General features: G+C 36.6%; 1 protein-coding gene across 1 annotated transcript in view; it reads right to left on the reverse strand.

Annotated features, from left to right (window-relative positions):
* Window positions 1-2,379: 2,379 nt before the first annotated feature.
* LOC116266718 (alpha-thujene synthase TPS3, chloroplastic-like) overlaps window positions 2,380-11,602 on the reverse strand; it is a gene marked incomplete at its 5' end in the record, with an annotated part of 24,958 nt that continues 15,735 nt past the window's right edge. The window contains 4 exons of the mRNA XM_050081135.1: window positions 2,380-2,551; window positions 2,700-2,876; window positions 3,214-3,427; window positions 3,560-3,728. Of these exons, the coding sequence (XP_049937092.1) occupies window positions 2,380-2,551; window positions 2,700-2,876; window positions 3,214-3,427; window positions 3,560-3,728 (732 nt within the window). The remainder of the gene's footprint in view (window positions 2,552-2,699; window positions 2,877-3,213; window positions 3,428-3,559; window positions 3,729-11,602) is intronic.

Consider the following 11,602-nt stretch of genomic DNA (forward strand, 5'->3'; position numbering starts at 1 on the left):
ATGTAAATCAAATTGTTGAAAGATCGGTGAGTCCTTCTGGTCTCTTATTCGTCAAATATGTAGTTTATATCTAGAATATTTCTTGTTCGTCTAATAAATTTAAATTTGATTCCACAAAGTCAAGTAGCTAAATTGTATTTGATGTCCGTTTGTAATAATCTTATACAAAATTGACCATTTGCAATTCATTATGTCCCCACATATAGAGAAAGCCCTAAGCGGTGTAGCGTAGTTGGTCGGATTGACAGGCCAACAAAAGTTCACAGTATGGGTGCCATTTTTGAGGACTGCAAAAGATGGATGCATGACACTTTAGTTGACATATGTACTGCTCTCCACTGAGGATCGGGTTAGAGGAAAAAAAAGAAGGGACTTCAGCCTTTTCAAGGTATTCATATAAACTAAAGCAAAAAGCACAGTTGTGAAATGAATTTAATCCAAACATCCATTAGTTAAGAAAACACGGTGACAGGAGCATCATTTTCATTATGATAAACCAAGTGTATTTGTATAAACTAAAGCAAAAGAAAAAGTCAGTTGTAATATGAATTTAATCCATAATATCCACCAGTAAAAGAGACAAAATGACGAGAACATCATTTTTTTTTACAATAGACAAAGGGTATCATAACTAAAGCAAAAAAAGACAATTATGAAATGAATTTAATCCAAAGCATCCAGCAGTCAAAAAGACAGTGATAAGAGAATAATTTTATTTACATAGACCAAACATTACTAATTACATATTTTCAGGTTTATTCCCCTTTTAAGAATTATTCTCATTTTCTAGGGAAACTTTCCAAGATACATATATATATTTAACTCATCCAGTGACATATGGATATGCTCGTGTGCTGAAATCTCTAAAATTTTAAAAAAAATATTGAAATCTGATTTGTGGATCAGATATTCTATAGGTATAATTAAAAAGCAAGCCGCTAACTAGGAACCTTCTATGGCACACCACAAAATATGTACACAAAGGTAACATTTTAACCGAACTTTCTAGTGTGTTCTGAAAGGTCATACATTTTTCAGGGTGAGCCAAATAGTTCAACTTGGATCAGGGTAGCGCCAAACTGAACCGAAATAAAAAAATATACATTGCCCAATTAACAATTTTTTATTTTTCTAATGTAATTTTTTTTTTAAGCTAGTTAGGGTGGGGCCATGGCCTAGGCGGGGCCCCCTCCGTCTGCCCCAGTCTAGACGACAACTGAAGGCTTGAGCTCAGCAAAAGGGAGAAGGATTCTTTAACTTCATGGAACAAGGCAAGAACGCCTTGGATCATTCTGCGCACTTGCTTTAGAATTGTATTTAATTCGGTAAACCCACTTATTCCCCATGGGTTTTACATTTTTTAGAGTATGCACCAAATCTCATGTTTCATTTGTTCTTGTGCCTTAAATTAAGCAGCCATGGCGTCACACCAACATTGATGCTTAACGGCTTGACTAAAGGAGGATGGTTCCAAATCTTTAGAGATGACCACAAGAAGTGCTTTATGAGGTGTAGAGATATAAAGGAAATTATGACTATGTGCATACATGTGACAGAGAGAAAGAGACAGAGAGAGAGAGATAGATAAAGGGAGAGAGAGTACTGAATTTAATTTATTAATGCACCCATTTTATTACATGATGATAAATAGCATCAAAAGTAGGATTCGGTTAATGGGCACCAAGATGGTTGATAGAGTGGGAAACAATGACACTGGTGATTTGCTTAGGTAGTCTGGATGGGCTCGGCAATGAGGGAGTAGATACGGTCCATGGACTCATGCTCCAAGACACCGATGCCATCTTGATAGTCGTACATGCACTGGGAGACCCTCGCAATGTTGAGAGCCACGTTCATGAAGGAACGAGAGAAGGTGTTCTGTTGCTGCTGCTGCCGAGCAGAGAGAAGCTCCCTGTTCAGCCTCCTCCATGCATCCCTTGGCATGTTCCTTATGTGCTGCCGTGCTTGCTCCTCCGCTAACCTTGCCTCATTCATATAAATCTGGACAGATCTAGGCAGGTTCCCTCTCCCGAGTACAACCTTTGATCAAGTGTTCAACATATAAAGAGAAGATCATCAGCCAATCAAATCAGAAAAACAGAACAAAAACATTGTCAACTCGGAAGCTAATACTAGTTAACCAGCAGAAAATACACTAAACTCACCCTAGATCTCTGGAGGTCAGCCGAGAGACGAACTATCATCGATGACAAGTTGATGATGTTGGACTCACACAACAGCTGCTGGATTGCTTGTTCCTCAATGTTTTGGGAGAGGAAGAAGTAGGCAGGGAGAAGAATAGGGCCGGTCATGGCTGCCCAGATGTTGCTCAGATATTCCTCAAGCCTTGGTGTCTGTCAGGCACGGTGCCACCTTGCTTCAACCAAGTAAGCTCTGCATACACCCATCCACCGCTCTCCTCATGTGTGAAGTGATATCACGGCCATGCCTCCTAAGAACAGTGTAGCTAATCTGGTTGGTTGTGTTGTAGACAGCCGCATAGAAGACCCTCAGTGACTGTGGCAGCTGCTCTGCCGCCTGAAGATCCCACCTGCGTATATACAATATACAGCACCCTCATTGGCTCCTAACGATGTGAAGCATAAACTAGAGACAGAGTTGCTCCCTTTAATTTACCAACCATAATCATCCTTTACCTCTCAACAACTTGCACAAAGCGTTCGAGCTCCTCAACAGACTGATGCTCGCCAAAGATTTCCTCAACGGTGGCCATCAAGTAGGAGACCCTGGCGAGTTGCATCCTGTACTGTGAGAACTGTGGCTCATGCATCTTCCCCACCGCCATGAAGTAGCTCTCCACCAGCCTATCTCTGGCGAAGCAAATGTGATCGCCCAAGCCCAAGTCCCTCCACCACCTGCAAACACCCAAAACAAAGGACTCATGGTTGATTATTAGTGGACCCAATGATGCAAACCAGCAGCAATGTAACATACATGATATTCATTACTGATATACATATATACATAGAATGACATTAGTTGCTGCATTATTATCAACTATTAACCAAGTTATTTAGGCAAAAGTGCAAGAATGAATTGTTGCCCGGATAACTCCCTGAGCGCTCTTTGGTGGATTGTCCGCACATGCACACCCGGATTGTCTACACCATGTTGGCTTCTACGGTCCGTCCTCTCGAATGTCTCAATATAGTCTCGGGCCTCGACCCTGCGAAGCCTTCTGTGGAGCGGAACCTTAGAGCACGCTGTACCTGTCGAGACATCCTCTGGTCCATGCGGCTTATCCTTGCTCTAAGATGATGTGAAGAGAAGGCCATAGCTTCTTCCAACACAGTTTCTCCTTCACAGGCTAGTTGTGTTGCTTCGTAGAGGCTCAGCAACCCTCTCACGTCCTCACGAAGATTCTCAGAGAAACGGCCAGACTGTTCCCTAAATCTACTAAACAACTCTACCAAATGTAAAAAGAAACTTTAATGGTTAGTGTGAATTAACACAATTGTAATAGACAGTCTAGATTAAAATCTAATTATTGAGTCAATATTTTGGAATTAACTCATGTTTATATATTATATATGTATACCTGCAGAAACATTATATCCATGTTGCCTCGGAATTCTGAAGCGAAGTGAAGAAGAGTAGAGGTCCTCAAATCCTCTAGTGCTCGTGCATATGGCATCTAGTGATCGCTTGACCTCACTCTCAAAGTGATAGGCTACACCTAAATGTTCGAGTGAATCGATGAGCTCCAACTGAGCCACTTGCTCAGTTGTAGATGTTATAAGTTGTCGGACTTCTGTTCTCAATTCTTCAACTCTGGTCCTTTGTGTTTCGATCTGCTTTCATTTTCATGTCTTTGAATTAGGATCACATCATAATACCAAAATAAACAAAATAATAGTCAGATCAGAGGTATGGAAAATTACTGATGTTGCCTGGTAATGGACTGGATGAAGTCATAGTTCCATGTACTTGGCTGGTATCTGGAAGGCCTCCTTTGAGCAGTAGACCTACCGCAGCCCTCAGCCCTTGGCTCACATCTCACAAGGGTGGTGCTCCATGGCTTGAACCCAGCCTTGCTATTAGGAGCAAGCTTGGGGGAAGTAATGAAAGGAGTGGAAAGGGAGGGAAGATGTGCAGCCATTAGAACAGTGTGTATTTGTTGTTGAATGTTTAATGCTTTCACTGCCTCTCGGATGACTTAGCTCAGGATTGGTTTGCTAGTTTATATAGAGCTGCATCCGTGTGTGCATTGCGTGTCTATAATGGTTAGAGAATTTTAATTAGGTTCAATCTCTTGAAATATGGTGTTTGTGTAAGCTATAAATGTTTAATGCTTTCTTCTTTGTATATAAATAGAAAGTGTTAAACTATGACACTTGCCCAAGCCATAATTATTTGGTGCTTTTATTTTATAGAAAGAATGCATTCTTTCTTCAAGTTTTTGATATGCATTATAATCTGACACTTATTAGCTAAAGTTCTCCACTTAAAACTATTTTTATTAAAGACCATGTTTATTTTTTACAAGTATTTGAGTAATTGCGCCCCTTCACCTTTAAGTGGTGCAACTTGCCGTTTCAACAATATTATGAACATGGTTTGCTAGCTTATAAAGAGCAGCATCCAAGTGCATATTGCGTGTCTATAATGGTTAAAGAATTTTAATAAAGTTCAATCTCCTAAAAATATGGTATTTGCGTAAGCTATAAATGTTTGATGCTTTTTTCTTTGTATATAAATCGAATGCATTAAACTATGACACTTGCCTAAGCCATAGTTATTTGGTACTTTTATTTTATTTGCATATAGATAGAATGCATTCTTGCTTCATGTTTTTGATATGCATTATAATCCGACACTTATTAGCTAATGTTCGCAACTTAAAACAATTTTTATCAAAGACCATGTTTATTTTTTACACGTATTTGACTAATTGCACCCCTTCACTTTAAGTGGTGCAACTTGCCGTTTCAACAAATGCATTCTTTCTTCACATTTTTTATATGCATTATAATCCGACACTTATTAGCTAATGTTCGCCACTTAAAACCATTTTTATCAAAGACCATGTTTATTGTTTACACGTATTTGAGTAATTGCACCCCTTCACCTTTAAGTGGTGCAACTTGTGGTTTCAACAAAATTATGAACATGGTTTGCTAGCTTATAGGGACCCGCAATCGAGTGCACATTGTTTCAATGAAAATTTTAATGGGTTGGTGTTGGCAGCTGGCCCCACCAGCCGGCCCACACAGCCAGCATGTGTTTTGGCCATTGTTCCGAGAGAAGCATGTAAGGGAAAAAAGGAAAAAGAAAAGAACGATGAAAACATGTGGCAGACCCAACTATGTCACTACATGTCATAGAAGCTGCCAAAGGAAAAAGAAAGGAAGGAAGGACAAAGCTACCCCTTCAACCCCAATTAGGGATGTCAATGGATCATAGTCAAATTGGATTTATCTTCAGCCATATCTAAATCCAAATCTGGAATCATATTTCACAAACTGAATTTGATTTCAATATAATTTTCATATTCATATCTAAATATGAATTTTGAACTGAATTTGACCTATTTTCAAAATGTAAGAACATTAGATATAGGGTATTTGCTTAATAACAAATCTCATTCAAATCCACATCCAAATCCAACCGGATGTTTATGTATATCCGAAAATCTGATTGGAAGCCAATTATTACTGCTGAATTCAATCCTATTTCTTTTTCATATCCGATTTCTTCGAAACAGATCAATTAGATTTTCTATCCAAAGCAGATATATAGGCATCCCTATGAGCAACTATAGATGCCAGTGGTTTGGATTCAAGGAGGACTTGGGATTCAGATGTAGGCTCTACTTTTTAAAACTAAATTTGGATCCAAGAAGTATGTGATCCCAAATATAGACATAATCGGGTTGGATCTCCGTAACACACAGTGGACTCGGGCCTGAATATGGCATAAAACATAAAGGAACACGAATTTGATTAGTAATGGCACAATGCTTTTTTACTAGCTACAGTTCAAAATCAGGTCCATAATCAGATGTGTCCAACCTTGAAAATGGTGGGGGCAAATTTGTTTTTTCGTAAATTTTAATTATAAAAATATGCTAATTTTTTTCTTCTTCTTCTTTTTTTTTTTCACTTTTCGTTCTCAAAGAGCAACCCTTAGTCACGGGGACCAAAGGCTTTGAAAAACAAAATTATAGAGAGAGGGTGTACTGGAGGCGGGGCCTGGTAGGGGTTGTATTTCTTCTTGGATTTAAAAAAATAAAAAAAAGTTATTTTTAAATTTTAAAAATTTTATTTATCCTGTATAAAATAAAATAAAATAAATATATTTCTGGTTCTGTAAAAATTTAGAAACTATAGTTTGGTTCCTACAACAAAAAATTCCTAGCTTCATCTTTGAGATCTCTCTGCAACCCTCTACGTAAGGGTTAAAAAGAACTTTATGCCCTTTGTTCTATAGTTTTCACCAATTTAAAAAAGAAAAAGAGCTTTGAAGTCTTTCCTTTTAGCCAAACAAAATAGAAACAAAGACGCAACAAGAATTATCACTTAATTGTGTCAAAGAAAACAAGCAGCTCATGCTGTAAAAGTGGTCACCTTCTTTTATAATGTGGCCGTGAAAAAACTCATGGCCTTTCATTACACAGTAGAAAGTTTCCATTAGATTGTCACCTATGTGTGCATACTTTGTGGTGTGTCATATAAGGTTCCCAGTTGGCAGCTTGCTTTTTAATTATAACTATAGAATATTTGATCCACAAATCAGATTTCAAGAATCTTTTAAAATTTTATAGATTTCAACACTGGAGCATATCCGTATGTCACTGGACGTGTAAAATATTTATATGTATCTTGGAAAGTTTTCCTCAAAATTGAGAATAATTATTAAAAGGGGAATGAACCTGAAAATATGTAATCAATAATGTTTGGTCTATAGTAAATAAAATCATTCTCTTATCATTGTCTTTGTGACTGCTGGATGCTTTGGTCAATTTTGTATAGGTTATTACAAATGGACATCAAATGCAATTTAGCTACTCTACCTTGTGAAATCAAATTTAAATTTAGCTACTCAGGTTTTGTTGAACAAGAAGAAATACTCTAGCTATAAGCCACATATTAGACAAATAAGAGACCATAAGGACTCACTGATCGCTCAACAATTTGATTTATGTTCTCATTCTGAGACATTCAATAATACCCACCATGTATCTTATATTCTCACTATAGCGATAATTTCCCTTATAACACTATGACATATTTTTTAAATTATTGGTATATGATTTTTTTAATTCTTTAAAGCAAGAAAAATGGTTAATGCTGAGACACCATTAAAAATTGAAAACAAATAATTTCTTAAAAAAAATGAATGACTGTCTTGAAAAAAAAAGGAGGGGCCACTATTGATAGACATTAGGGAGTCAAAATCTGAAATTTTACACACTTATCAAGAAAGCATCCAAAGTGAAGCTTTTCTCTCTTCTTTTTCTCTAACTTCTACAAAATGAAATTAAAAAAAGAAAGCCCACTTGAAAGGAAATATGTCAAAAGACTAGTAACAAAACCTAACCCTGAGAACGTAATTGGTCTGAGCCAACTTTGCGTGGCTAGTGCCACTTGATCATGCCATGTTGCTATTGTTAGAGAGACCTTTAACATCCCATTCGGATCTCATAGTTCTGTCAAACAGAGTTTGTTCGAATAAAACAGCAAAACTGGATTAGTATGAGTCCTGGACATCATCAGCTTTGCCTCTTCATAATAGGGATGGCCAGCCTTAAGTTTGGCGAGGTCGATGGCATTCCCTCGTGGCACGAACAAGTTGTACTTCTAGTCAATGGTCAGATCACGCAACTTGGATGGGATAAATAAAATTTTGGATTTGGAAAAAAAATCATGCTTCCAAATTTTTACATAATACAATGAGAGATCAGACAAATGTGAGAAAGAGGAAGTGCAGGTGATGTAGAAGTTTGTGGATTGGGAATTTTTCCGGATTTATTTAACACCAATCATGACCATGTCAGCCTGCAGAGCACTACCTTCATCTTCCTTCTCTTTCCATTTTCATAGACTGAACAACAAGCCGATTTATTTCCATTTTTAAACATTTCTCTCACTTTTTTTTTTTCTCGATGCCAACCTTGTTCGCAACTCACTTTTTCATTTTCCCCATATTATTATGAATGAAAAAGCAAGTGATACGTGGAAAATATTATCTTGGTAGGCACCATTTTTCCAAATCAAAAGAAAACTAAAGTTAGATATGCATGATAAGCGGCTTTGTTTGTTTGAAAAATTTACTAATGTAGATTTGATTTTCATAGCCCATGTGAAAATTATTGATTGATAACTAGACAGCCGAGAGTTTTTATAACTAGGCTTTTTTCTATTGAATTATTGACTGTTGATCACAATTTAATCAAGATTAGTGAATATTTGTGCCGTCGCCTTAAATTCCAAATTCTGGATGTATGAAGACAAGTATGGCCCATTACTAGGAAGCCAATCCTGGTGATACATCAATGTACCAAAGACACCCATGATAGTAAGTTTCATTTGCCAAATAATCTTATTGTAAGGATCTTGGGTGGGGCAGAAGGAGGGGGAGCTGGCAGGAGCCATGCCCCTCCCCCCTCATGTTTTGGAAAAAAAAATGATACTTACATTCTAAAAAATTTTTAAATTGGCCTATGTAAAAATTTTGAAAAATATTGTTTGGCTCTTGTATAATTTTTGCAAATACTGTTCAGCCCTTCCTAAAAAAAATTGCTGGCTTCACCCCCGGATCTCGCGGACTGTTCTTTATTTCATATCCATTTCATCTCAAGTTAATGAAATTATGAGTAACTCATGTCAGAACATCATCACAATCAATAAGAGAAGAAGAACTACTAAGGAACTAGACTGACATAGAATATATATCTCTAGCAAGAAATTCTTGCTTGTGGGTAAGAACTGCCTCCACTGTAGCTTGCATGTGACTGTATAATTTCATAAGATCATCTTGCTTGAGAAGAGGAGAGAGAGGGTCCCCTTGTCATCGACCTCTATGGCTACAAAAAGGGGTTCCCTCCCTTCTTAAAGGAAACAACAAAGAAAGCAGTAGAAACACAAGTCATATTTTTCCTCACCCATCCTCAGAAATCCCAAATAAGAAAGCCTAAAGTGCAAAAAGACAGTCTCACTTTGTCATAATCTTTTGAAACATCTAATTTGAGAAGAAAAAGTTGTTCTATATGCCCTCATCCAAGCTGTTGACCACTTCAAGAGCAAGATGCATGGATGGTGAACAAATCTACTGGGGAGATCAGAAGTACAACTAGTTTATAGATCACATTGCAAAATGATATAAGTCAAGACTTTTATATCCATAATGATATAGATTAAGAACCAATATCATATGTGTTCCATTACAAGCTTGTTTGTGACAAGAAATTTCTCACCACCAGAGCCATATTGTTTGCATCCCAAAATTTCATTTGGTTCACCAGTGAGAATTTGTTTTGCAAACTAGAAAAGGGGTCCACCAGCCATTGGTATGAGGCTTAGTTTTTCTGTGGCATTCTTCATTCTTGGTGCATTTCCTCAACTTAAATGCAATATGGTGGATGGTAAAGATGTTAAAGTGTTTTAGAAATTTAAAATTTTATAAAGCAAAAAAAGATGTAAGAGTCAATCCTTAAAATAAGAAAATTGTTCAATAGGCATTGGAAAAGAAAGTTCGATAATTTTTGTTTGATAAAATGGTAAGAATATGTTTTAGAAGAAATAATCTTAGCTAATGATCATTTGATTTGTAATAATCATTTAAAGTAAAAAAAATTAAGTCAATTTTTGAAGGAAGAGTTTTCATGAGATTTTATAAAAATGCTTTAATGAAATGATCATTTGCAAAGTAAAGAAAGTTAATAGATATCTTTCGAAACACAAGTTAATCTCAAATTTTAGCCTAACTCTATTCCATATTATTAAGGCTCGATGATGTTTTGCTTAGGTTTCCTAAAGGAGTGGTTGTGGGTATCCGTGAATCTTATGAATGCATGGTGAATATAAAAGTTAAATGAAAAGAGAAAGATTTCTCTATGCTTGAAAGAAAATTAAATATGTCATTCATACCACAACATGCATATTAAAAAAAAAAGGTTTTCAAAAAATGAGTTGTATGCCATCCAAGTGTAGTCCCAATGATAAGGACCATGCGTATTGCACATTAATATTGGCCTTGGTGAAGTCAAATGATTTTGGGCCAAGCAAAATGGGAGCTTTTTTTGTTTAATATATAAATAGAGAGAGAGAGAGAGAGAGAAATTAGAAGAGAGAGTAACAGGGAGAGAAGTCTAAAAGGATGGGAGAAAAGGTGGGTGGGGGAGGATACAAGAACCAGTCCAGTTGACCTCATAATGGCACCCCTAATCTCAAAATCAACATTGTTCCTCAATACCATTAGGATAGCACCCTCCAAGAATCAAACTGAAGACATGGCTGTAACACGCTGCCTAACCCAACCATTGTCCTACCCATCATTTGTTTAACAGGGTGGAGAGAGAGAGAAAGAGAGGGGGGGTTTAAAAAAGGAAAAAGAAAAAAGAGAGATTAACAGAGAGGTAAAAGAAAGAGAGAGAAAGAATGATTTTTAAAAGGGAGAGAGAGAATTGATGACATAGAGATTAAAGAGAAAATTTAGAGAGAGAGATCTAAAAAGAGAGAGAAATCACAGAGAGAGAGAGGGAGAAAATAGGAGAGAGAAATAGTGAAATCCAAGAGAGAAAGATTAAAAAAAGAAAAAAGAGAGATTAAAAGAGAGGTAAATAAAGAGAGAGAAAGAAAGAGATTTTAAAAAGGGAGAGCGAGAACTGAAGAGAGAGAGAGAGAGAAAACAGAAATTTTAGAGAGAGAGAGATCTAAAAAGGGAGAGAAATCAGAGAGAGAGAGAAAGAGAAATAGGAGAGAGAAATAGAGAGATTAAAAGAGAGATTTTGCGTTTTTTAATTCTCTTTCCTGGATGGAAACTATGATTAACGAGTTGGAAAATAATTTAAATATTATAACAACTTCATTACATTTGTTGTAGGTCAGAGAGAAACTTAAGCTCATAAAGAAAGAGTCTAAGCAAAGTCTCCAAAGCCTTTAATTTCAAGAGTTTGAAATGCTTTTGAAACTATCAAAAAAATCTTTGTATGCATGTGAAATAGTAAAAAAGACATCCTATCTAATCTTGGCAGTTACGCCCCTCCCATCATTAGGTAAAAGATGAAGCCTACATAATGAGGAAGAATCGTCTACTCTAGAAGAAGTAGATGAAGGAAGCTCCTCCCCTGATTCTCCTGTACTCAAATCCCGTCGAAGGAGCATTTCTGAAGGAAAATCACTCCTTTGGGATTGCTAATATAATGACAAATAAATGGTTTATCAAGAGAAGAAGGATTCAAAGGTGGCTAAAGTAGTGGTCTAAAACTAATAGTAAGGTATGTACTAATCTTGAACCTGACTAGATAAAAGGTATCGATCTTGATTCTTACTTCCTCCTTCATAATGAATGAGCATGTAAGCTTTTGTTGGCCACACTGCAATAAAAGTCTTACAATAAAACAGAATGTTTATGGATTTTT

This window comes from Nymphaea colorata, chromosome 13 (genome assembly GCF_008831285.2).
Source record: "Nymphaea colorata isolate Beijing-Zhang1983 chromosome 13, ASM883128v2, whole genome shotgun sequence".
Taxonomy (NCBI): Eukaryota; Viridiplantae; Streptophyta; class Magnoliopsida; order Nymphaeales; family Nymphaeaceae; genus Nymphaea; species Nymphaea colorata.